At 39.4% G+C, this 27,056-nt stretch overlaps 5 protein-coding genes across 5 annotated transcripts; all 5 read right to left on the reverse strand.

Annotated features, from left to right (window-relative positions):
- Positions 1 to 2,186: 2,186 nt before the first annotated feature.
- On the reverse strand, positions 2,187 to 4,782 carry LOC115828929 (protocadherin gamma-A11-like). Its single transcript, XM_030793029.1, has 2 exons — positions 2,437 to 4,782; positions 2,187 to 2,210 (listed from the first exon to the last, which is right to left on the reverse strand). The coding sequence occupies exons 1-2, from the start codon at positions 4,780 to 4,782 to the stop codon at positions 2,187 to 2,189; spliced, it is 2,370 nt and encodes a 789-aa protein (XP_030648889.1).
- A 3,420-nt stretch (positions 4,783 to 8,202) lies between these two features.
- LOC115828930 (protocadherin gamma-A11-like) lies at positions 8,203 to 10,617 on the reverse strand. The gene has a single exon (XM_030793030.1). The coding sequence runs from the start codon at positions 10,615 to 10,617 to the stop codon at positions 8,203 to 8,205; it is 2,415 nt and encodes an 804-aa protein (XP_030648890.1).
- A 2,757-nt stretch (positions 10,618 to 13,374) lies between these two features.
- On the reverse strand, positions 13,375 to 15,969 carry LOC115828931 (protocadherin gamma-A11-like). Its single transcript, XM_030793032.1, has 2 exons — positions 13,624 to 15,969; positions 13,375 to 13,398 (listed from the first exon to the last, which is right to left on the reverse strand). Exons 1-2 carry the CDS (start codon positions 15,967 to 15,969, stop codon positions 13,375 to 13,377), a joined length of 2,370 nt encoding a protein of 789 aa, XP_030648892.1.
- Positions 15,970 to 19,433: 3,464 nt separating this feature from the next.
- Positions 19,434 to 21,926, reverse strand: LOC115828932 (protocadherin gamma-A11-like). The gene has a single exon (XM_030793033.1). The coding sequence runs from the start codon at positions 21,924 to 21,926 to the stop codon at positions 19,434 to 19,436; it is 2,493 nt and encodes an 830-aa protein (XP_030648893.1).
- A 2,522-nt stretch (positions 21,927 to 24,448) lies between these two features.
- Positions 24,449 to 26,839, reverse strand: LOC115828933 (protocadherin gamma-A3-like). Its single transcript, XM_030793034.1, has one exon. The coding sequence runs from the start codon at positions 26,837 to 26,839 to the stop codon at positions 24,449 to 24,451; it is 2,391 nt and encodes a 796-aa protein (XP_030648894.1).
- Positions 26,840 to 27,056: the final 217 nt, after the last annotated feature.

Genomic DNA, 27,056 nt, shown 5'->3' on the forward strand with positions numbered 1-27,056 from the left:
GATAATGCACAATGGCCATAACCGAATCAAGCCTTTTCTTCTCATGTTGATTCTTCAACGATGTACCGAATACGTTTAATAAGCGTACGATCCAGATTTCCAAAAAGCTATAGAGTTTATCCGGACAATTAGAAAACGAATTATCTAAGCATTCAGGAGACTGTTGCGATAAAAGAAAGCGCAGAATTCATAATGATTATGTTGGTCGTGTTGGTTACATGTTTTTCCTGATGCTGAATTTCAGCGTCTCGTATTGCGTATAGGTTTGGGGAGGATCTAAGATACAAGTATGTGCCATGCTTAACGCAATGAACAGCGGCACTCAGGGTTCGAAAACAGTACTGCAGTTGTCGATAAAAGAATTGGACAATAATTTATCTTAGCGATAGCAAACATTCAAGCCAGACTGTCAGCAACAGACATTACCCATGTCTAGCTTGTCTTTATCCTGCAGTAGATGTAGGATTATTATTTTCATCATTCTAATGCATACACATATGCAATATTCAGTGAAAAAATAAAATTAAATAAAAAAAAACCCTTCGAATGTCAGATTCACCAGTGAGTAGATGATAGAATATTCGATTCATTGTTGTATATTTGATTCAATGTATGAGAAGGAGGAAGAGAGAGATGCTACATATGAAACAGACAGACACACAGACAGAAGGACAGACAGATTCGGGAAAGCACATCTAATACAATGTTTCCAGTGTGTTAATGTATGACACACTACAATATACACGTCCACAAATGCACACATTCAATATAATATGTAGTGTGGAGGCAAAAGAGAAATAATGTATCGTAAGTGCACCTAAGAAAGAAATGCAATGATCAGGTAGACAAATGTTTTAAAGAAGCACATGGTTTTCTCTTCACTGAAATGCAAAATACCCGTTATCCATCAAATTATAATGCCTCATCCATGTTCCTTAACCACTTACTTAAGAAAGGAGGGGAAAAAAACAAAAACCTGTGGCTTGCATATATATATATATATATATATATATATATATATATATATATATATATATATATACATATAAAATTTATGATCATGAAGCCAAACTTCAATCACTGACATTGGTTAGGATCATGTGTGTTCTAGCTTCACAATATATACCTCCCTGTTCTCCAAAATATGGCAATGCATAGAAAGTAATAATAAAAATTATAAAAATTTAGACCACAATATGGACCACAATAAAGACCACAAATGCAACAGATAAAGAATGATATTAATAAATTGAAGTGAAATATTGTAGTCATCTTTAGAATAGTCTATGAATTGTCATAGTTTGCATTCTCGTATCCTGAATCTGGTGTGAGGTTCCTACCTTACAGTATGACCTGGCCCATTTGCCTCAATATATTATTAAAGAATCCTGTGCAAATAATCTTTATAAACATTCAAGCAATAGCAAAGCATAGTATCCCTCAGGACTGTTACAGCCACAACCCTGTGAGTGAAGATTCAGCACCATGGACCTATTAAATGTTTTCAGAACCATGGACAGTAACCAACATCATGAGTGTGAGAACATTATGCGACACGTCCACTACTTTCGGTTTGTATTCACATAAACCCCTCTGTGAAATCTCTAGAGCATGCGCACACACAGACACACACACACACACACACACACACAAATGCATGCAAGGAATTAAGATCAAACCTTAAAATGTGATAACGATTTCCATAAGACACTATGGGATGAAGAAATGCCTTGGTTTCTGCTCTGCATTGTGCACCAGCAAACTAAATGAATACCTTACTGGTGAACATAACAAAAAAAGCCTGATATACAGCAAAACTCATAAGCCACATTAAACGACATGTAATACACATTATTTCATCTAATCATAATCAATTACAAAAAAGAGTCATGTTTAAGTGGAGAATATCTGTAACTCTGTGTCTTCTAAAACAGCAAACACATATGCGGATTGTAGAGAGAATCAAAAAGCTATTCTAGAATATTTCTTCAATATGGATGTCTGAATGAGCCAATCAGAGACATGCACAAGAGTATCCCTGCAACAAGGAATATTAGGCATGTGTGAATGTGGGGGGAGAAAGTTGTTCAGTGTGCTGTGTTACTATATGCACAATAGAGGATGGTACAAGGGGAGGAACAGTACTTCTTACAAACAGTCATTTAACTGAAATACAGAAATGTGGACTAATCCTCTTTCCTAATACACATCTGGACAAAGATGGTGTGAGAGATATTAGAACCCCTGTAAATAAACAAAAGAAAAAAGCAAGGTGAGAAGATCCTTCTAATTCATGGCACACATGTCCCGTAGTGCTTCTTAAATTTCCACTGGAAGACTTGTTCAGCTTAGAGGATATCTGAGCATGTGGAACTAAACAAAGTGACTGCAGTGAACACAGGACAAATCAAACAAGACAAAGGAATAATTTCTCACCTCGAAGGAGAGATCAGCATCCTCCTCCTGTTCTTTCTTTTCTCTCTGTACAGTTCCTGCACGACTCATATTCACCAGTGTGTTCTGACTGTAAGGCCTGACAAACTTGATGTCACTCATCCTGGAATCAGTTGTTCCACACATCTCATAATTATACACGCGCTGTAAAGTACCATCGGCATAGACTGGCGGGTAATATGGAATCACTGGTAGATTTGGTGCAGATTTATAAAATAACCTGTTCTGCCTCCATCTATAGATTTTGACTGAAATGATGGCAGTTAGAGAGAAGATGAAGAGTACTGAAACCACAGCCAGAGCCAAAATTAAATAAAAAGTCAGATTGTCACTGTATGTTGTGTCATGGTTAAAGTTGGTGAACTCTGAGATGACCTCAGGGAAACTGTCGGCCACGGCAACATTGACAATGACTGTAGCTGAACGAGAGGGTTGTCCATTATCTTCCACCACAACAGTGAGTCTGTGTTTCACAGCATCTTTATCAGTGACCTGACGCACTGTTCTGATTTCTCCATTCTGTGCTCCGACTTCAAACAGAGCCCTGTCTGTGGCTTTCTGTAGTTTATAGGAGAGCCAGGCATTCTGTCCAGAGTCCACATCAACAGCCACAACTTTAGTGACGAGGTAGCCAACATCTGCTGAACGAGGCACCATTTCAGCTACCACTGAGCTGCTTGTCTGCACAGGGTACAGAATCTGAGGTGCATTGTCGTTCTGGTCTTGGATGAAAATATTGAGTGTTGTATTACTGCTTAGAGGTGGTGAGCCCCCATCTTGAGCTTTCACTTGTATCTTGAATGATTTTAGTTGTTCAAAATCAAATGATTTTGCAGCATAAATGACTCCACTGTCTGAATTAATAGACACATATGAGGTTAGAGGGTCTCCATTTAAACTTCCATCATCAATGAAATAAGACACTCTAGCGTTTTGTCCCCAGTCAGCATCCTCAGCTTTAACAGAAATGATAGACAAAGACGGAGAATTGTTCTCAAGGACATATGCATTATACGCTGGCTGTTCGAACTGAGGTGCATGGTCATTTACGTCTGATATTTTTAAGGTTAAAGTTTCTTTAGCAGACAAAAACGGACTTCCTCCATCAGTTGCGGTTATGGTTATATTATATTCTTGCGTCTGCTCTCTGTCCAGTGTTGAATCCGTCACGAGACTGTAGTCGTTCGTTAACGACGATTCGATTTTGAATGGAAGGTCCCGATCTATAGAGCACACGACCCTACCATTGTCGCCAGAGTCAAAATCTTGGACATTGATCATGGCGACAACTGTGCCAATACCTGCATCCTCCGGTAGAGCACTAAAAAAAGATATAATAGTTATTTTGGGTGTGTTATCATTTATATCGATAACATCAATCAGAATTTCGCTTGAATCAGTTAAACCTCCATGATCTTTAGCAGTTACTTTAATCTTAAATTGCTTGTGTTTCTCATAATCTATTTCTCCTGTGACCCGAACCTCTCCCGATTCAGAGTCGACCACAAATAATGCTTTCACAGTAGCACTTGGATGTTCAAAATAATACTGTATATTATGACTTGACTCGTCTGCGTCCGTCGCGCTGACTGTTGTGACAAGAGTCCCTTTCGCCGCATTTTCGACAACAGATGTCTTGTAAGACGACTGGCTAAATACAGGGGCATTGTCGTTAGCATCAAGAACTAAGACATGGATTTTTACAGTTCCTGATCTTTGAGGTTTTCCACCGTCGACAGCAGTGAGCGTTAGGTAATGGTTCATTTTCTTTTCCCGGTCGAGAGCGGTTTGAAGAACCATCTCTACGTTTTTACTGCCATCTGCTCTGCTTTGAATGTTTAGATTAAAATGATCAGTTGGATGCAGCGTATATGTCTGTAAAGTATTCATACCAACATCTGGATCTATCGCACTCTCAAGTGAAAATCGCGCTCCCGGAATAGCTAACTCACTGATTTCTACTTCTATTTCACCCCTTGGAAATACGGGGCTATTGTCGTTGATGTCCAGTATATCCACATGAACGCGGAAAAGCTCTACCGGGTTTTCTAATATCATATTAAAGCTGATACTACAGACCGACAGTTCCCCACATAATTGCTCACGGTCTATTCTTTCTTTCACGATCAAATGCCCTTTGTCCCTCTCCAGTCCAACATACTCACTGCCGCCAGTCGTGAAAACTCGCCCTTTTCCCGAAACCAGCCTTTTGGGCTCAAGCCCAAGGTCCGTGCCAATGTTTCCAACAAAAGATCCTACTGTCATTTCTTCGGGAATAGAGTAGCGGATCTGTCCTACAGCCAGCTGAGCCGACACTGTCAACGCCATGACGATGCACAATAGCCGTGACAGAAACCAGCGTTCTCTTCTCATCTTTATTCTTCAACTATGTAAGCGTACGATGCAGATATCCAGAGAAAAAATTGAGTTGGAATTATCTGAGCGGATAAAATGTTGTTTTGATGAAAGATAGAGATGAATTCCTTGTGATGCTGTTGGTCGTGTTGGCTACATGTTAACGCTGCACCTCTCCATAATACTGAATTTTAAAGTCTCGTGTTGCGTAGAGGATTGGGGAGGGCACAAGGTACAACGAGGAACCATGCTAAACGCAATGAACAGCGGCGCTCAGGGTTCAAATACAATACTGCAGTAGTCGTTCAAAGAATTGGACAAAAGTTTGCCTGAGAGTCTGCAAATTTTTAAGCAGTCCCGTTCTGGTTTGTTGAAGGGAATGCCAATTTCAAACCGTCAATTTTAAGGCATTTAAGTAAGAGACATTTTGCTCTGTGGTTGTATATGTTTGAACAAATTACAAGAACAAGCTGAATGAGTAAATAAGTTTATTGGGTATGGTGTCTTATCTTAATATAGCATAACCCATAGTTCCATAGCACTTATTGAGTCTGAGAGTGTCATACATGTTATAATTGTGGCATTTATGATCTAGGGGTTTTTTTTGGGGGGGTGGGGGGTGTTGGGAGATATTTGCCAAGGAATAGAGGAAGAGAGTTGATAAAGTCTGCATGGACTCCATAGGATAAATAAATCCTTTTGTTGAGAAGTATTAACCTAAGTGCTCACAAAAATATTAAGGTACATTCAAGTTTCCAGAGAATGTGTCATAATATTTGTTTTACTTAAGTACGTGCAGGTTTACTGATGAAAAATATGAAACAAAACCTCTTACTGCAGAAAGTTTGAGCCATTCCTCTGTCCTATGGCTTACATGGTGCCAAAACCTTAATCAACAAACCTTTCCATCTCTAACACTGGACTTTTCCTTCCAGTTAGATCATGTGGATGTGTGCAGTTTTTACACTGTCAGTCATGGGCATGGCCCACGTTTAGCTTGTCTTTACACTACAGCAGATGTAAGATTCTTCTTTTCAACCTTGTGATGCATGCACACATGTGATATATGCAATCTTCAGTGAGAACGTTCTTTTGAGTGATGAATTCATGGCTATGCAGGAGTTACTGATTAGTTTAAGGATTATTGGAACATTTTAGCATATTTGATACCATGTCTGGGAGCGAAAAAGAGAGAAATATTACAAATGAGAGGGACAGACATACTAAGAAAAACATCTCTCATGGAAGGTTTCCAGTATGTTGATTTGTGACACATGGCGATATACAAGTCCACACATGCACAGATTCCATGTACTATGTAGTGCTGAGTTTTCAAAAGAGACATAAGTGTCTATTTACTGTAAATGCACCTCAGAAAGAAGTACAGTAAGACAGATAAAAGTTTTAAAGAAGTGTATGGTGTTCTCTTCATTGAAATGGGGAAAAAAACAGTATTCATCAATTTATAGTATTCCATCCCCATTATGAAACTCTTTTTTTTTTTTTTTTAAATTATGAAACTCTGCCTCAAGAAAAATATTTGATTTGCATTTATAAATAGAGTTTGTGATCATAAAACCAAGCTACAATAACTGATATAGTTAATTATTATTTGTTTTCTCGTTTGATAATATGTATCTCCATTTTCTCCAAATTATGGTAATAAATGAAAAGAAAAATATAGAAAAATATACCCACCAATGTGGGCAAGAAAATACTCCCTATGTGTGTGTGTTCTCTCTTGCTCACTCACACACACATACACACACACACACACACACACACACACACAGAGAGAGAGAGAGAGAGAGAGAGAGAGAGAGGGGTGGGGGTGGGGGGGGGGGGTAAACTTCAAAATGGGATAACAGTTTCCATAATTTGCTTTGGGATGAGGCACGTCCAGTACATAGAAACAATGACATAATTCAGGCTCTAGGCTATGTGTCAGTAACCTCTAAATACATAACTGGCAGTGGATTATAACAAACAAAAATGATCTGATATACAGCAAACCACACAAGCCACATTAAACCATAAACCACATGTAATGCAGATTATTTTGTTTTATCATAATCAAGCATGAAGAAGAGCCGAGTTTACAGTAGGAAAGTATTGCAACTCTGAGTCTTTTGCTTTGAGAAGCAAACAGCCAACACATATGCAGATTCTAGAGACAGCCAGAAAAACATACCTTTTGACATCATACATTACTTAAGGGGGGAAATCTAATTACTCAGTAATGCTCTTTTAAGTATTTGGATAGTTTGAAGACATAGCAGAGTTAAGAAATTGGATTTAATAGTTTGAAAACGAGGCAGGTTTTTTTCCATTGATTTCTGAAAGTTGTCAAGACATGGTCATTTCAGAAATGGAATACCTCACTACAGTGTTTAACTCTGAATCTTGAGTAAGATTTTACTGTGAAGTGTGTCCTTGGCTGCCACAGACAGTTGGTCTGAATACAAATAAACACCGTAAGAAATAACTACATGCACAGAATTTGGACATTTTTGGCAGAAGAACAAGATTAGTGTAAGTCTCACTGAAGCCACATTTCCTTCCTCAGCACTAGTAATGAAGATGTTGAGATGCACCAACTGAACCGGAAAATAAGAGTGAACATTCATGACACTCTATCATGCAGCAGAGGCCCCAGTAACTAATAGCAATGTTGGAAAGACATTAATTTAACCTCGGAATGAGTGCTAGACGTGATTAGTAGAGATATCACCATCTGATATCAACAACTATGTTGATGCACACAACTATTCTAGAATATTCTTCCAATATAGATGTGTGATCAGCCAGTGAGAGAGATGAACAACAAAGAACATTAGGCCACTGTGAATATGGGGGGAGAAAGTAGGTCACTGTGCTGTGTTGCTATGTGCACGCCAGATGAAGGTAAATGGGGAAGAACAGAACTACTTACACAGTCAGACAACTGAGATACAGGAATGTGAACAAACCCTCTTTCCTAACAGACATTAGACATTTGCTAAAAGACGGCCTGAAAGACATTAAAACTCTCTGTAAATAAACCAAAGTCAGCATCTCCAGTCAGCAAGCCAAGGGGGTGATTACCATTCATGGCACATGTTGTAATTCTTAAAATTTCGCAACTCATATGCAGATTGTAGAGGCAACCAACAAACCTGACCTTATTCAGGGGAAACGGTCATAAAACTGAGAGACATATGTAGCTATATCGTCTGTCCAAATAGACAGCTAAACACAGACCGTGCAAGAGACACAATAATTCCTTGTAAATAAACTGAAGAGAATACAGTTTTAGGCGACGCTTCCCATTTATGCCACAAATCTGTCCCATTTTGCTTCTTCAAGTTTCAAAACACAAGCTTATGAGTTTAAAAGACATACGAGGACATAGCATTAAACACAGTGACAGCAGTGAGTGCAAGTGAAGGTTAAATCAGTGAGGACAGTGAAAAAAAGTCTCACCTCTAAGGAAAGATCAGCATCCTCCTCCTGTTCTCGCTTTTCTCTCTGTACAGTTCCTGCACGACTCATATTCACCAGTGTGTTCTGACTGTAAGGCCTGACAAACTTGATGTCACTCATCCTGGAATCAGTTGTTCCACACATCTCATAATTATACACGCGCTGTAAAGTACCATCGGCGTAGACTGGTGGGTAATATGGAATCACTGGTAGATTTGGTGCAGATTTATAAAATAACCTGTTCTGCCTCCATCTATAGATTTTGACTGAAATGATGGCAATTAGTGAGAAAATGAAGAGTACTGAAACCACAGCCAGAGCCAAAATCAAATAAAAAGTCAGATTGTCACTGTATGTTGTGTCATGGTTAAAGTTGGTGAACTCTGAGATGACCTCAGGGAAACTGTCGGCCACGGCAACATTGACAATGACTGTAGCTGAACGAGAGGGTTGTCCATTATCTTCCACCACAACAGTGAGTCTGTGTTTCACAGCATCTTTATCAGTGACCTGACGCACTGTTCTGATTTCTCCATTCTGTGCTCCAACTTCAAACAGAGCCCTGTCTGTGGCTTTCTGTAGTTTATAGGAGAGCCAGGCATTCTGTCCAGAGTCCACATCAACAGCCACAACTTTAGTGACAAGGTAGCCAACATCTGCTGAACGAGGCACCATTTCAGCTACCACTGAGCTGCTTGTCTGCACAGGGTATAGAATCTGAGGTGCATTGTCATTCTGGTCTTGGATGAAAATATTCAATGTTGTATTGCTGCTTATAGGGGGTGAGCCACCATCCTGAGCTTTCACTTGTACTTTGAATGATTTTAATTGTTCAAAATCAAATGATTTAACAGCATAAATGACTCCACTATCTGAATTTATTGATATATATGATGTCAGAGGGTCTCCATTTAAATCTCCATCTGCAATGAAATAAGACACTCTAGCGTTTGGTCCCCAGTCAGCATCCTCAGCTTTAACAGAAATGATAGAGAAGGATGGGGAATTGTTCTCTGGAACAAATGCATTATAAGTTTGCTTTTCAAACTGTGGTGCATGGTCATTCACGTCTGAAATTTTTAAAGTTAGTATCTCTTTACTTGAAAGGGATGGGCTGCCTCTATCAACTGCAGTTATTGTTATATTATATTCTTGTGTCTGTTCTCTGTCCAGTGTTGAATCTGTCACGAGATTGTAGTCATTCGTTAACGACGATTCAATTTTGAACGGAAGGTCTCGATCTATAGAACATGTCACCCTAGCATTGTTGCCAGAGTCAAGATCTTGGACATTAATCATGGCAACAACTGTGCCAAGACCTGCGTCCTCAGGTAGAACACTAGAAAACGACATAATAGTTATTTTTGGAGTGTTGTCATTCACATCGATTACATCAATCAAAATTTCACTTGAATCGGTTAAACCTCCGTGATCTTTTGCAGTTACTTTAATCTTAAATTCTATATGTTTTTCATAATCTATAACTCCTGTGACCCGAACCTGACCCGATTTGGAATCGATGTCAAATAAAGCCTGCACTGTTGTACTTGGATGCTCAAAATAATACTGAATATCATGACTTGACTCATCCGCATCCGACGCACTAACGGTTGTGACAAGAGTACCTTTTACTGCATTTTCGATTACAGATGCCTTGTAAGAGGACTGGCCGAATACAGGGGCATTATCGTTTACATCAAGTACTAAAATGTGGATTTTTACAGTTCCTGATCTTTGAGGTTTTCCACCGTCAACAGCGGTAAGCGTTAAGTAATGGTTCGTTTTCTTTTCTCGATCTAGTGCTGTTTGAAGAACCATCTCTACGTTTTTACTGCCATCTGCTCTGCTTTGAATGTTTAGATTAAAATGATCCGTTGGATGCAGCGTATATGTCTGTAAGGTATTTATACCAACATCTGGATCTATCGCACTCTCAAGAGAAAATCGCGCTCCCGGAATGGCTAACTCACTGATTTCTACTTCTATTTCACCCCTTGGAAATACGGGGCTGTTGTCGTTGATGTCCAGTATATCCACATTAACGCGAAAAAGCTCCATCGGGTTTTCTAATATCACATTAAAGGCAATGCTACAAGCAGAGACCTTCCCACATAACTGTTCACGGTCTATTCTTTCTTTCACGATTAAATGCCCTTTCTCCCTGTCAAGTCCAACATACTCACTGCTGCCAGTAGTGAAAACTCGTGCTTTTCCCGAAACCAGTCTTTTGGGCTCAAGACCAAGGTCCGTACCAATGTTTCCAACAAAAGATCCTACTGTCATTTCCTCAGGAATCGTATAGCGGATCTGCCCCATCGACAGATGAGCCGACAGTGTAAACGCCATGACGATGCACAATGGCCATAACCGAATCAAGCCTTTTCTTCTCATGTTGATTCTTCAACGACGTACCGAATATGTCTGCTAATCGTAAGATCCAGATTTCCAGAAAGACATGGAGTTTGTCCGTATAGTTAGAAAACGAATTATAGTATTAACGAATTATATAACGAATTATAAAAGATAATGATAAATGTATACTGCTTATGTCGGTCGTCCTGGTACTGAATTTTAACGTCTCGTATTGCGTAGGCTATAGGTTTGGGGAGGACCTAAGGTGCAAGGATGTGCCATGCTTAACGCAATGAACAGCGGCACTCAGGGTTCAAATACAGTACTGCAATTGTCGATAAAAGAATTGGACACTAATTTGTTGTAGCGGTAGCAAACATTTCAGCCGTCCATTACTGGTTTGTTATGGACAATTCCAGTTTCAAACTGAATTACCAAACAATCAAGGTGGAGACGTTTCACTTTATGACAATATTTGTTTTAACAAAACCAGGAGAACAAGCAGAATGAGACAATGAGTATGTCTGAGTCAGATGCCTTATTCAATACAACCCAGCATTCTATAGCAATCTCTGAGCACATGAGTTTATATGTGTAATGAATACATCATTTATGAACTAGGGTTTTGTATGGATCTTTGAAAATTTTGGGCAGGGCATAGAAGAAGAGAACCGAAGGAATCTACACGGACTCATTCGGAGAAAGTAATGTATCTGTGAGGAGGTATTTGCATAGATTATTTGAAAAAAAAAGATATTCAGGTTTCTTGAGAGTCAGTGATGATACTTGCTTTTTTTTTTGTTTTTCCTTTTTTTTTTTTTTTAAATCTTTTTTTAAAATACATTCACCATGAGATATGTGCAGCTTTTCTGATTAACAGCTGATAAAAGAAGTTTCTACTGTGAAAAGCACTAGCCCCTCCCTCTGTACCCTGCAGCTTACCAAGGGCCAACACCTTTCCCACCATGCCTATCCATCACTAAAACTTGACTTGAGATCATGTGGATGTGTGCAGTTCTTACACTGTCAGCAACAGATATCACCCATGCCTAGCTTGTCTTTACACTGCAGCAGATATATGATTCTTATTTTCATCCTTGTAATGCATAAACGTATATGATATATGCAATGTTCAGTGAAAAAAACAAAAAGACTTTTTAATGTTAGATTCACCAGTGATTAGATGACAGAATATTCTATTCATTTTTGTATATCTGATACAACGTATGGGAAAGAGGAGGAGGACAGAGATACTATGTATGAGACAGACAGACAGACAGACAGATTCAGGAAAGTGCATCTGATACAATGTTTCCAGTGTGTTAATGTCTGACACACTGAAATATACATGTCCACACATCCACACATTCAATTTAATATGTAGTGTGGAGATTCAGAAGAGAAATAACTGTCTATTTACTGCAAGCGCACCTCAGAAAGAAGTACAACGGTCAAGTAGGCAAACGTTTAAAAGAAGCACATGGTTTTCTCCTCAGTGAAATGAAACATACTTGGTATCCATCAAATGATAATTCCTCACACACGTGCCTTAACCATTCAGTCAAGAAAAGAGGGGAGAAAAATCTGTGGCATGCATTTATAAGAAAAACTTGTGATCGTAAAGCCAAGCTGCAGTCACTTATATTGAATCGGATCTCATGTGTTCTAGATTCACAATCTATAACTCCACCTTCTCCAAAGTACGGCAATGAATTAGAATGATAAATAAAAAAAAAAAAACTATAGAAAGAGATATCCAAAAATGCAACAGATAAACATTGGTATTAACGAATTCAAGTGAAATATTGTAGTCATCTTTAGAACAGTTTATGAGTAGTCATAGTTTGCATTATCTGTATCCTGTGTCATACCTTACAGTGTCACCTGGCCCATTTGCCTCCATATATTGTTACAGAATTTTGTGCAAATGATCTTTATAAACATTTGAGCAATAGCAAAGCATAAAATACGTCAGGACTGTTACAGCCACAACCCTCCGAATTAAGATTCAGCACCATGGACCCATTAATTTTTTCAGGACCATGGACAGCAACCAACATCGTAATAGTGAGAATGTCCACTACTTTCAGTTTGTATTCACATAAACCCACTCTGTGAAACCTCTTGAGCATGTGCACGCATGCACGCACGCACACACACGCTCACACACTCACACACACACACACACACACACACACACACACACACACGTGGACTTAGAATCAAACCTTAAAATGAGATAACAGTTTCCATAAGACACTATGGGATGAAGCAATGCCTTGGTTTGTGCTCTACATTGTACGTTAGCAAACTAAAGACATAACTTACTGGTCATTATGACAAAAAAAAGCCTGATATACAACAGAACTCACAAGCCACATTAAACCACATGCAATGCACATTATTTCATCTAATCATAATCAATTACAAAGAAGAGTCGAGTTTTAAGCAGAGAATATTTGTAACTCTGTGTCTTCTACCTTGAGAAGAAAACAGCAAACACATATGCGGATTGTAGAGACAACCAACCAAGAACTATTCTGGAATATTTCTTCAATATAGATGCATAAATCAGCCAATCAGAGACATGCGCAAGAGTATCTCTGCAACAAATGAAATTAGGCCAGTGTGAATGTGGGGGGAGAAAGTTGTTCAGTGTGCTGTGCTGCTACATGCATGATAGAGGCTAGTACAAGGGGAGGAACAGTACTACTTACAAACAGTCATTTAACTGAAATACAGAAATGTGGACTAATCCTCTTTCCTAATACACACCTAGACAAAGACGGTGTGGGAGATATTAGAACCCCTGTAAATACGCTAAAGACAAAACAAGGTGAGAACATCTATCTCATTCATTGCACACGTTTCCTATTGCGCTTCTTAAATTTTCACAAGAAAACTTGTTCAGGTTAAAGGATATCTGAGGATATAGAAATGAACACAGTGACTGCAGTGAATGCAGGCCAAATCCGGGAAGACAGACAAAGAATGTCTCACCTCTGAGGACAGATCAGCATCCTCTTCCTGTTCTTTCTTTTCTCTCTGTACAGTTCCTGCACGACTCATATTCACCAGCGTGTTCTGACTGTAAGGCCTGACAAACTTGATGTCACTCATCCTGGAATCAGTTGTTCCACACATCTCATAATTATACACGCGCTGTAAAGTACCATCGGCATAGACTGGTGGGTAATATGGAATCACTGGAAGATTCGGTGCAGATTTATAAAATAACCTGTTCTGCCTCCATCTATAGATTTTGACTGAAATGATGGCAATTAGTGAGAAAATGAAGAGTACTGAAACCACAGCCAGAGCCAAAATTAAATAAAAAGTCAGATTGTCACTGTATGTTGTGTCATGGTTAAAGTTGGTGAACTCTGAGATGACCTCAGGGAAACTGTCAGCCACGGCAACATTGACAATGACTGTAGCTGAACGAGAGGGTTGTCCATTATCTTCCACCACAACAGTGAGTCTGTGTTTCACAGCATCTTTATCAGTGACCTGACGCACTGTTCTGATTTCTCCATTCTGTGCTCCAACTTCAAACAGAGCCCTGTCTGTGGCTTTCTGTAGTTTATAGGAGAGCCAGGCATTCTGTCCAGAGTCCACATCAACAGCCACAACTTTAGTGACAAGGTAGCCAACATCTGCTGAACGAGGCACCATTTCAGCTACCACTGAGCTGCTTGTCTGCACAGGGTATAGAATCTGGGGTGCATTGTCGTTCTGGTCTTGGATGAAAATATTCAGTGTTGTATTGCTGCTTATAGGGGGTGATCCCCCGTCTTGAGCTTTCACTTGTATTTTGAATGATTTTAATTGTTCAAAATCAAATGATTTAACAGCATAAATGACTCCACTGTCTGAATTTATAGACACATATGATGTCAGAGGGTATCCATTTAAATCTCCATCATTAATGAAATAAGATACTCTAGCATTTGGTCCCCAGTCAGCATCCTCAGCTTTAACAGAAGCGATAGAAACAGATGGGGAATTGTTCTCTGGAACAAATGCATTATAAGTTTGCTTTTCAAACTGTGGTGCATGGTCATTCACGTCTGAAATTTTTAAGGTCAAAGTTTCTTTAGTTGAAAGTGATGGACTGCCTCCATCAACTGCAGTTATGGTTATATTATATCCTTGCGTCTGCTCTCTGTCCAGTATTGAATCCGTCACGAGACTGTAGTCGTTCGTTAATGACGATTCGATTTTGAATGGCAGGTCCCGATCTATAGAACACGAGACCCTACCATTGTTGCCGGAGTCAAAATCTTGGACACTGATTATGGCGACAACTGTGCCAAGACCTGCGTCCTCGGGCAGAGCACTAAAAAAAGACATAATATTTATTTTTGGCGTGTTATCATTCATATCGATAACATCTATCAAAATTTCGCTTGAATCAGTTAAGCCTCCATGATCTTTAGCAGTTACTTTAATTTTAAATTGTTTGTGTTTTTCATAATCTATTTCTCCGTTGACCCTGACCTCACCCGATTCAGAATCGATAGCAAATAAAGCTTTCACAGTAGCACTTGGATGTTCAAAGGAAAACTGGATATTGTGACTTGACTCATCCGCGTCCGTTGCGCTCACTGTTGTGACAAGAGTTCCTTTCACCGCATTTTCAATAACAGATGTCTTGTAAGACGACTGGCTGAATATAGGGGCATTGTCGTTAGCATCAAGAACTAAAACGTGAATTTTTACAGTTCCTGATCTTTGAGGTTTTCCACCGTCGACAGCAGTCAGCGTTAAATAATGGTTCGTTTTCTTTTCTCGGTCGAGAGCGGTTTGAAGAACCATCTCTACATTTTTACTGTCATCTGCTCTGCTTTGAATGTTTAGATGAAAATGATCAGTTGGATGCAGCGTATATGTCTGTAAAGTATTTATTCCAACATCTGGATCTATCGCACTCTCAAGAGAAAAGCGCGCTCCCGGAATGGCTAACTCGCTGATTTCTATTTCTATTTCACCCCTTGGAAATACGGGGCTGTTGTCGTTGATGTCCAGTATATCCACATTAATGCGAAAAAGCTCCACCGGGTTTTCTAATACCACATTAAAGCTGATACTACAAACCGACAGTTCCCCACATAACTGTTCACGGTCTATTCTTTCTTTCACGATTAAATGTCCTTTGTCCTTATCCAGTCCAAAATATTCGTTGCTGCCAGCAGCGAAAACCCGTGCTTTTCCCGAAACCAGTCTCTTCGGTTCAAGACCAAGGTCCGTGCCTATGTTTCCGACAAAAGATCCTACAGTCATTTCCTCGGGAATCGAGTATCGGATTTGTCCTCCCACCAGCTGAGCCGACACTGTCAACGCCATGACGACGCACAATAGCCGTAACTGAAACCAGCGTTCTCTTCTCATCTTTATTCCTCAAATATATAAGCGTACGATGCAGATATAAAGACAAAAATTTGAGGTGGAATTATTTGAACGGTTAAAATGTTGTTTTGATGAAAGATAAAGATGAATTCCTTGTGATGCTGTTGGTCGTGTTGGCTACATGTTAACGCTGCACCTCGCCATAATACTGAATTTTCAAGTCTAGTGTTGCGTAGAGGATTGGGGAGGGCACAAGGTACAACGAGGAACCATGCTAAACGCAATGAACAGCGGCGCTCAGGGTTCAAATACAGTACTGCAGTAGTCGATCAAAGAATTGGACAAAAGTTTGCCTCAGAGGTAGCGAATATTCTTGCAAGCCCTTAAAGGTTTGCTGATGTGAATTCCCTTTTAAAACCGTCAATTTTAAAGCAGTTAAGTAAGAAGAGACATTTTGCTCTATGGTGATAGATGTTTCAACAAATTAGGAGTACAAGCTAAATGAGTAATTGAGTTTACTGAGTAAGATGTCTTATATTAATATAGTACAACCCATTATTCCGTAGCAATTATTGATTCTGTGAGTGTCACACATGTTATGATTGCAGCATTTATGATCTAGGGTTTTTTGTGGATCTTGGGAGATATTTGGCAGGGAATAGAGGAAGAGAGCTGATAAATTCTACATGGACTCCATCGGATAAATAAATCCATTAGGGGAGAAGCATTATCCTAAATGGTCACAATATTATAAGGTACATTCAAGTTTCCAGAGAATGTGTCATAATATTTGTTTTGCTCAAGTATGTGCAGCCTCACAAACAGGTTTACTGATGAAAAGTATGAAACAAAACCTTTTACTGCAGAAAGTTTGAGCCATTCCCTCTGTTCTATGGCTTACGTGGTCCCAAAACCTTGATCAACCAACCTACCCATCTCTAACACTGGACTCTTCCTGCCAGTTAGACCATGTGGCTGTGTACATTTTTTACACTGTCAGTCATGGGCATGGCCCATGATTAGCTTGTCTTTACACTACAGCAGATGTAAGATTCTTCTTTTCAGCCTTGTGATGCATGCACACATGTGATATATGCAATCTTCAGTGAGAACGTTCTTTTGAGTGATGAATTCATGGCTATGCAGGAGTTACTGATTAGTTTAAGGATTATTGGAACATTTTAGCATATTTGATACCATGTCTGGGAGCGAAAAAGAGAGAAATATTACAAATGAGAGGGACAGACATACTAAGAAAAACATCTCTCATGGAAGGTTTCCAGTATGTTGATTTGTGACACATGGCGATATACAAGTCCAAACATGCACAGATTCCATGTACTATGTAGTGCTGAGTTTTCAAAAGAGACATAAGTGTCTATTTACTGTAAATGCACCTCAGAAAGAAGTACAGTAAGACAGATAAAAGTTTTAAAGAAGTGTATGGTGTTCTCTTCATTGAAATGGGGAAAAAAAACAGTATTCATCAATTTATAGTATTCCATCCCCATTATGAAACTCTTTTTTTTTTTTTTTTTTAAATTATGAAACTCTGCCTCAAGAAAAATATTTGATTTGCATTTATAAATAGAGTTTGTGATCATAAAACCAAGCTACAATAACTGATATAGTTAATTATTATTTGTTCTCTCGTTTGATAATATGTATCTCCATTTTCTCCAAATTATGGTAATAAATGAAAAGTAAAATATAGAAAAATATACCCACCAATGTGGGCAAGAAAATACTCCCTAAGTGTGAGTGTTCTCTCTTGCTCACTCACACACACACACACATACACACACACACACACACACAGAGAGAGAGAGAGAGAGAGAGAGAGAGAGAGAGAGAGAGAGAGAGGGGTGGGGGGGGGGGGGGTAAACCTCAAAATGGGATAACAGTTTCCATAATTTGCTTTGGGATGAGGCAAGTCCAGTACATAGAAACAATGACTTAATTCAGGCTCTAGGCTATGTGTCAGTAACCTCTAAATACATAACTGGCAGTGGATTATTACAAACAAAAATGATCTGATATACAGGAAACCACACAAGCCACATTAAACCATAAACCACATGTAATGCAGATTATTTTGTTTTATCATAATCAAGTATGAAGAAGAGCCGAGTTTACAGTAGGAAAGTATTGCAACTCTGAGTCTTATGCTTTGAGAAGCAAACAGCCAACACATATGCAGATTCTAGAGACAGCCAAAAAAACATACCTTTTGACATCATACATTACTTCAGGGGGGAAATCTAATTAGTCAGTAATGCTCTTTTAAGGATTTGGATAGTTTGAAGACATAGCAGAGTTAAGAAATTGGATTTAATAGTTTGAAAACAAGGCAGGTTTTTCCATTGATTTCTGAAAGTTGTCAAGTCATGGTCATTTCAGAAATGGAATACCTCACTACAGTGTTTAACTCTGAACCTTGAGTAAGATTTTACTGTGAAGTGTGTCCTTGGCTGCCACAGACAGTTGGTCTGAATACAAATAAACACCGTAAGAAATAACTACATGCACAGAATTTGGACATTGTTGGCAGACGAACAAGATTAGTGTAAATCTCGATAAAGCCACATTTCTTTCTGCAAAACTAGGAATGAAGATGTTGAGATGCACCAACTGCACTGGAAAATAAGAGTGAACATTCATGACACTCTATCATGCAGCAGAGGCCCCAGTAACTAATAGCAATGTTGGAGAGAGATTCATTTAACCTCAGAATGAGAGCTAGATGTGATTAGTAGAGATATCACCATCTGCTACTCATTCATACAACCACACATTTTACAGATTTCACAGTCTTTTTATACAACTGAACAATTATTTTGATGCACACAATTATTCTAGAATATTCCTCCAATATAGATGTATGATCAGCCAGTGAGAGAGATGAACAACAAAGAACATTAGGCCACTGTGAATATGGGGGGAGAAAGTAGGTCACTGTGCTGTGTTGCTATGTGCACGCCAGATGAAGGTAAATGGGGAAGAACAGAACTACTTACACAGTCAGACAACTGAGATACAGGAATGTGAACAAACCCTCTTTCCTAACAGACATTAGACATTTGCTAAAAGACGGCCTGAAAGACATTAGAACTCTCTGTAAATAAACCAAAGTCAGCATCTCCAGTCAGCAAGCCAAGGGGGTGATTATCATTCATGGCGCATGTTGTACTTCTTAAAATTTCGCAACACACATGCAGATTGTAGAGGCCAACCAACAAACCTAACCTTTTGACATCACACAATATTCAGGGGAAACGGTCATAAAACTGAGAGACATATGTAGATATATCATCCGTCCAAATAGACAGCTAAACACAGACCGTGCAAGAGACACAATAATTCCTTCTAAATAAACTGAAGAGAATACAGTTTTAGGAGACGCTTCTCATTTATGGCACAAATCTGTCCCGTTCTGCTTCTTCAAGTTTCAAAACATAAGCTTATGAGTTTAAAAGACATACGAGGACATAGCATTGAACAGAGTGACAGCAGCGAGTGCAAATGAAGGCCAAATCAGTGAGGACAGTGAAAAAAAGTCTCACCTCTAATGAAAGATCATCCTCCTCCTCCTGTTCTTTCTTTTCTCTCTGTACAGTTCCTGCACGACTCATATTCACCAGTGTGTTCTGACTGTAAGGCCTGACAAACTTGATGTCACTCATCCTGGAATCAGTTGTTCCACACATCTCATAATTATACACGCGCTGTAAAGTACCATCGGCGTAGACCGGTGGGTAATATGGAATCACTGGTAGATTTGGTGCAGATTTATAAAACAGCCTGTTCTGCCTCCATCTATAGATTTTGACTGAAATGATGGCAATTAGTGAGAAAATGAAGAGTACTGAAACCACAGCCAGAGCCAAAATCAAATAAAAAGTCAGATTGTCACTGTATGTTGTGTCATGGTTAAAGTTGGTGAACTCTGAGATGACCTCAGGGAAACTGTCGGCCACAGCAACATTGACAATGACTGTAGCTGAACGAGAGGGTTGTCCATTATCTTCCACCACAACAGTGAGTCTGTGTTTCACAGCATCTTTATCAGTGACCTGACGCACTGTTCTGATTTCTCCATTCTGTGCTCCAACTTCAAACAGAGCCCTGTCTGTGGCTTTCTGTAGTTTATAGGAGAGCCAGGCATTCTGTCCAGAGTCCACATCAACAGCCACAACTTTAGTGACAAGGTAGCCAACATCTGCTGAACGAGGCACCATTTCAGCTACCACTGAGCTGCTTGTTTGCACAGGGTATAGAATCTGAGGTGCATTGTCATTCTGGTCTTGGATGAAAATATTCAGTGTTGTATTGCTGCTTAGAGGTGGTGAGCCCCCATCTTGAGCTTTCACTTGTATTCTGAATGATTTTAGTTGTTCAAAATCAAACGATTTCACAGCATAAATGACTCCACTGTCTGAATTTATAGAGATATATGATGTCAGAGGGTCTCCATTTAAATATCCACCTGCAACGAAATAAGACACTCTAGCGTTTGGTCCCCAGTCAGCATCCTCCGCTTTAACAGATATGATAGAGACAGATGGGGAATTGTTCTCCAAAACATAAGCGTTATACGTCTGCTGTTGGAACTGTGGTGCATGGTCATTCACGTCTGATATTTTTAAGGTTAAAGTCTCTTTACTTGAAAGGGGAGGGCTGCCTCCATCAGCTGCAGTTATGGTTATATTATACTCTTGTGTCTGTTCTCTGTCCAGTGTTGAATCCGTCACGAGACTGTAATCATTAGTTAACGACGATTCTATTTTGAAAGGAAGGTCCCGATCTAAGGAACACGTGACTCTACCGTTGTCGCCAGAGTCAAGATCTTGGATATTAATTATGGCAACAACTGTGCCAAGACCTGCGTCCTCTGGTAGAGCACCAGAAAACGACATAATAGTTATCTTGGGTGTGATATCATTTGCATCGATGACATCAATCAAAATCTCACTTGAATCAGTTAAGCCTCCATGGTCTTTTGCAGTTACTTTAATCTTAAATTGCTTGTGTTTTTCATAATCTATTTCTCCTTTGACGCTGACCTCACCCGATTCGGAATCGATTGTAAATAAAGCTTTTACAGTGGCACTTGGATGTTCAAAATAATACTGAATATTATAATTTGTCTCATCCGCGTCCGTCGCGCTAACTGTTGTGACAAAAGTACCTTTCGCCGCATTTTCGACAACAGATGTCTTGTAGGACGACTGGCTGAAGACAGGAGCATTATCGTTTACATCAAGAACTAAAATGTGGATTTTAGCAGTTCCTGATCTTTGAGGTTTTCCACCGTCAACAGCAGTAAGCGTTAAGTAATGGTTCGTTTTCTGTTCCCGGTCTAGAGCGGTTTGAAGAACCATCTCTACATTTTTACTGCCATCTGCTCTACTTTGAATGTTCAGATTAAAATTATCCGTTGGGTGCAGTATATATGTCTGTAAAGTATTTCTACCAACATCTGGATCTATCGCACTCTCAAGAGAAAATCGCGCTCCTGGAGGGGCTAACTCACTGATTTCTATTTCTATTTCACCCCTTGGAAATACGGGGCTGTTGTCGTTGATATCCAGTATATCCACATTAACACGATAAAGCTCTATCGGGTTTTCTAATATCACATTAAAGCTGGTACTGCAAGCCGACAGCTCGCCACATAACTGCTCACGGTCTATTCTTTCTTTCACGATTAAATGTCCCTTTTCCCTATCCAGCCCAACATACTCGCTGTCGCCAGTGGTGAAAACTCGTGCTTTTCCCGAAACCAATCTTTTCGGTTCAAGCCCCAGGTCCGTGCCAATGTTTCCAACAAAAGATCCTACAGTCATTTCCTCGGGAATCGTATATCGGATCTGTCCCTCTACCAGATGAGCCGACACTGTCAACGCCATGACGACGCACAATAGCCATGTTTGAAAGAAGCCTTTTCTTCTCATCCTGATTCTTCAACGACGTACCGAGTAAACTGAATAAGTATACGACTCAGATATCCAGACAAAAACACACGAGGTGGAATTCTTTCACCAGTTTGAACACTGTTTAAATAAGCATTAAATAGAATTCATTGCGATCTGGTTTGCCCTGTTGTGTGCATGTCAATGCCAAACCTTTTCATTATACTGAATTTTCAGTTCCCGTATTGCGTGTAGGTTCGGGGAGGACCTAATGTACAACGATGAACCTTGCTAAACGCAATGAACAGCGGCACTCAGGGTTCAAATACAGTACTGCAGTACTCGATCAAGGAACTGGAATAGAGTTTATCTTAAGAGGTAGCAAATATTTTAGGAGGTCCTTAAAGGTCTGTTTAGGTTAATGCCATTTGAAAGTGGTTAATTATAAGGTGGTGAAATAAGAGACATTTCACTCTAAGGCAGTATTTGTTTGAACCAAACAGCACAACAAGCCAAAAGAGTATGTTGGCGTAAGATGCCTTATTTATTATGACACAGTATTCCATAGCAATCAGCAAGCACATGAGTTCATATGTGTAATGAATGAATCATTTATGAACTAGGATTTTTATGGATCTTTGGAAATATTTGGCAGGACATAGAAGAGGAGAACTGATGGAGTCTGCATGGACTCTTTTGGAGGAAGTAATGTACTTATGAGGAAGAATCCATGTTATATGTATAAAACAGACATTCAGGTTTCTTGACAGTGTGTGATAATGCTTGTTTTTCCAATGTACATGCAGCCTGAGATGCAAACAGCCTTTTGAATAAAAATCTGAAACAAACATCTCTAATGTCAACAATGTTAAACCCTCCACCTGTGTGCTGCAGCTTACAAAGAGTCTCAAACATTTTAGTATTTTTGAAGCCATTTTTGAGAGGGAAGAAGAGAAAGATGCTACATACAAGAGAGACAATCATACTCAGAAAAGAATGTCTGATGGAATGTTTCCAGCATGTTGATGTGAGACACACTGTAATATATGGGTAGAATCAAGCAGTAATTCAATATAATATGTATAGTGTTCAGCTTTAAAAGACATGTAGTTGCCTATTTACTATAAGTACATGTCAGAACAAAGTAGAACAGTCAGGTAGATAAGCCTTTTGAACACATGATCTTCTTTTTACCGAACTAAAACATATCACTTGTTATTCAGTATCCTGTGTTCAGAAAAAGATAAAGCTCCAAACATGGAATTCAAAAGTCCCTTAAGAAACAGAGCGCACAAAATAAACGGAAGAAAAAAAGCTTGAATTCCCAAATAAAACATGTGACCATGAAGCCAAGCAACATAGCTGATATTGGTCAGGATCTTGTGTGATCTAGCCCCATACTATATTCCTTCATTAATTCCATGTTACTGCAATGAATAAAACATAACATCACCAAAATGAATAAAAAAGAATAAGAAAAAATCCACTAACGTAACAAATAAACAAATGTATTAATCAACCTAATCTGAGCTGCGTACTAGTATAAAGAACAATCTATGAGTAGCCATAGTTTCTAGGTTCGATATTACATATGTGTTGTGAGGTTCCTTCCATTATAAGAGAAATGCACTGTATGTAGGCAGTGACAGTATGAATTTGCTCAATTGCTTTAACATAATATAACAGAGTCAAGTGTGAATAATCTAAACCTTCTACAAATAGTAAAGCAAAGAATTACTCATAGATTTTATAGCCTTGAGCGACGGTTCAGCCCCATGAAATTATCAAGTGTTTTCAGAACCACGGACAAGAACCAACACAGTAAGAGTGAGACCAGTATGCTTGCTACTTGTCCACTACTTTTAATCTGTGTTCACAGCCCTCTCTCTCTCTCTCCCTCTCTCTCTCTAAAACGCACACACACACACACACACACACAAACACACACACACACACACACACATCAGACCTCAAAATGTGTTAAATATCAGTTATGCTATGGGATGATGCAGTAAATACAGTATAGAGAAACAGTGTCTAAATTCATGCTCTCCATTGTCTGTCAACAAACTGCACAAAAAATAACAAACAAATATGGTCTCACATAAAAAAACAAACAAAAAACTTGTATACCACATTACACCATAAACAAGATCTAACACATATCTTTTCTTCTTACCATAAAGAAAAACAAGACTATGGACTACAGTAGCTAAGAATGTTTGTAGCTCTGTGTTTGTTACTTTGAGAATCAAAAAGCAAACAAATATGCAGATTGTTGAGACAACCAACGAACCACACCCTTTGATATCACACAGAATCTCAGAGACAACGGTCATACTACTGAGAAACAGATTTGTAGAAAAATCCTTTTTCCTAATTGACATCTAAACACTGACTGCACAAGAGAGATAACTTGAGGGGAAAAAAGGAGAGAAGATGGCTTCAGGGGAGAGTTCTCATTCATGGCACAAATCTGTCCTGTTGTGCTTCTTCAAGTTTCCAAAAACAAGCTGATTAGCTTAAAATTCTTATAAGGACATAGAACTGAACACAGTGACAGTTCAGTGAATGCAGGTAAAATCAAGGACAGAAAAAGAATTTCTCACCTCTAATGAAAGATCATCCTCCTCCTCCTGTTCTTTCTTTTCTCTCTGTACAGTTCCTGCACGACTCATATTCACCAGTGTATTCTGACTGTAAGGCCTGACAAACTTGATGTCACTCATCCTGGAATCAGTTGTTCCACACATCTCATAATTATACACGCGCTGTAAAGTACCATCGGCGTAGACTGGTGGGTAATATGGAATCACTGGTAGATTTGGTGCAGATTTATAAAATAACCTGTTCTGCCTCCATCTATAGATTTTGACTGAAATGATGGCAATTAGTGAGAAAATGAAGAGTACTGAAACCACAGCCAGAGCCAAAATTAAATAAAAAGTCAGATTGTCACTGTATGTTGTGTCATGGTTAAAGTTGGTGAACTCTGAGAGGACATCAGGGAAACTGTCGGCCACGGCAACATTGACAATGACTGTAGCTGAACGAGAGGGTTGTCCATTATCTTCCACCACAACAGTGAGTCTGTGTTTCACAGCATCTTTATCAGTGACCTGACGCACTGTTCTGATTTCTCCATTCTGTGCTCCAACTTCAAACAGAGCCCTGTCTGTGGCTTTCTGTAGTTTATAGGAGAGCCAGGCATTCTGTCCAGAGTCCACATCAACAGCCACAACTTTAGTGACGAGGTAGCCAACATCTGCTGAACGAGGCACCATTTCAGCTACCACTGAGCTGCTTGTCTGCACAGGGTATAGAATCTGAGGTGCATTGTCATTCTGGTCTTGGATGAAAATGTTCAGTGTTGTATTGCTGCTTAGAGGTGGTGAGCCCCCATCTTGAGCTTTCACTTGTACTTTGAATGATTTTAGTTGTTCAAAATCAAATGATTTCGCAGCATAAATGACTCCACTGTCTGAATTTATTGACACATATGAGGTTAGAGGTTCTCCATTTAAATTTCCGTCAGCAATGAAATAAGATACTCTAGCATTTGGTCCCCAATCAGCATCCTCTGCTTTAACAGAAATGATAGAGTTGGATGGGGAGTTGTTCTCAGGAACAAATGCATTATAAATTTGCCTTTCAAACTGTGGTGCATGGTCATTGACGTCTGATATTTTTAAAGTTAGTATCTCTTTACTTGAAAGTGATGGGCTGCCTCCATCAACTGCAATTATGGTTATATTATATCCTTGCGTCTGCTCTCTGTCTAGTGTTGAATCCGTCAAGACATTGTACTCATTCGTTGACGATGATTCTATTTTGAATGGAAGGTCCCGATCTATAGAACACGTGACCCTGCCATTGTTGCCGGAGTCAAGATCTTGGACACTGATTACAGCAACAACTGTGCCAAGACCTGCATCCTCGGGTAGAGCACTAGAAAATGACATAATAGTTATTCTGGGCGTGTTATCATTTACGTCGATAACATCAATAAAAATTTCGCTTGAATCAGTTAAGCCTCCATGATCTTTTGCAGTTACTTTAATCTTAAACTGTTTGTTTTTTTCGTAGTCTATTTCTCCCGTTACTCTGACCTCACCCGATTCAGAATCTATGACGAATAAAGCTTTTACAGTAGCACTTGGACGTTCAAAATAATACTGAATATTATGACTTGACTCATCCGCATCCGTTGCGCTAACTGTTGTGACAAGAGTCCCTTTTACCGCATTTTCAATTACGGATGTCTTGTAAGACGACTGGCTGAATACAGGGGCATTATCGTTAGCATCAAGAACTAAAACGTGAATTTTTACAGTTCCTGACCTTTGAGGTTTTCCACCGTCAACAGCAGTAAGAGTTAAGTGATGGTTCGTTTTCTTTTCTCGGTCGAGAGCGGTCTGAAGAACCATCTCTACATTTTTACTGCCGTCTGCTCTGCTTTGAATATTTAGATTAAAATGATCCGTTGGATGCAGCGTATATGTCTGTAAGGTATTTATTCCAACATCTGGATCCGTTGCACTATCAAGAGAAAATCGCGCTCCAGGAAGGGCTAACTCGCTGATTTCTATTTCTATTTCACCCCTTGGAAATACGGGGCTGTTGTCGTTGATATCGAGGATATCCACGTTTACGCGAAAAACCTCTATCGGGTTTTCCAATATCACATTAAAAGTGGTACTGCAAGCCGATAAATCCCCACATAATTGCTCACGGTCTATTCTTTCTTTTACAATTAAATGCCCTTTCTCCCTATCCAGTCCAACATATTCGCTGCCGCCAGTGGTGAAAACTCGTGCTTTTCCCGAAACCAGTCTTTTCGGCTCAAGTCCCAGGTCCGTACCAATGTTTCCAACAAAAGATCCCACAGTCATCTCCTCAGGAATCGTGTATCGGATCTGTCCCTCCACCAGATGAGCCGACAGTGTCAACGCCATGACGACGCACAATAGCCATGTTTGAAAGAAGCCTTTTCTTCTCATCCTGATTCGACAACGACGCATCGTATGAACCGAATAAGTATCCAGCAAGAAACGCACGAAGTGAAATTATTTTAGCAGTTCGAACTTTTTTGTTTAAGAAAAATCATACAGAATTCATTGCAGTCTGGTTCACTGTATCGTGTACATGTTCATGCCAAACCTTTTCATTACA

The sequence above is a fragment of the Chanos chanos genome, chromosome 15 (assembly GCF_902362185.1).
Source record: "Chanos chanos chromosome 15, fChaCha1.1, whole genome shotgun sequence".
Lineage (NCBI taxonomy): Eukaryota > Metazoa > Chordata > Actinopteri > Gonorynchiformes > Chanidae > Chanos > Chanos chanos.

Excerpts from the sequence above, each read along its gene's own strand:
- LOC115828931 (XM_030793032.1), bottom strand. The coding sequence starts at position 15,969 with ATGGCGTTGACAGTGTCGGCTCAGCTGGTGGGAGGACAAATCCGATAC. Across the intron at positions 13,399-13,623 it reads ATGCTGATCTGTCCTCAGAG|GTGTGTATTAGGAAAGAGGA; the intron begins GTGAGACATTCT and ends GTCTTTGTCTAG.
- LOC115828932 (XM_030793033.1), bottom strand. The coding sequence starts at position 21,926 with ATGAGAAGAAAAGGCTTCTTTCAAACATGGCTATTGTGCGTCGTCATG.
- LOC115828929 (XM_030793029.1), bottom strand. The coding sequence starts at position 4,782 with ATGGCGTTGACAGTGTCGGCTCAGCTGGCTGTAGGACAGATCCGCTAC. Across the intron at positions 2,211-2,436 it reads ATGCTGATCTCTCCTTCGAG|ATGTGTATTAGGAAAGAGGA; the intron begins GTGAGAAATTAT and ends ATCTTTGTCCAG.
- LOC115828930 (XM_030793030.1), bottom strand. The coding sequence starts at position 10,617 with ATGGCGTTTACACTGTCGGCTCATCTGTCGATGGGGCAGATCCGCTAT.
- LOC115828933 (XM_030793034.1), bottom strand. The coding sequence starts at position 26,839 with ATGGCGTTGACACTGTCGGCTCATCTGGTGGAGGGACAGATCCGATAC.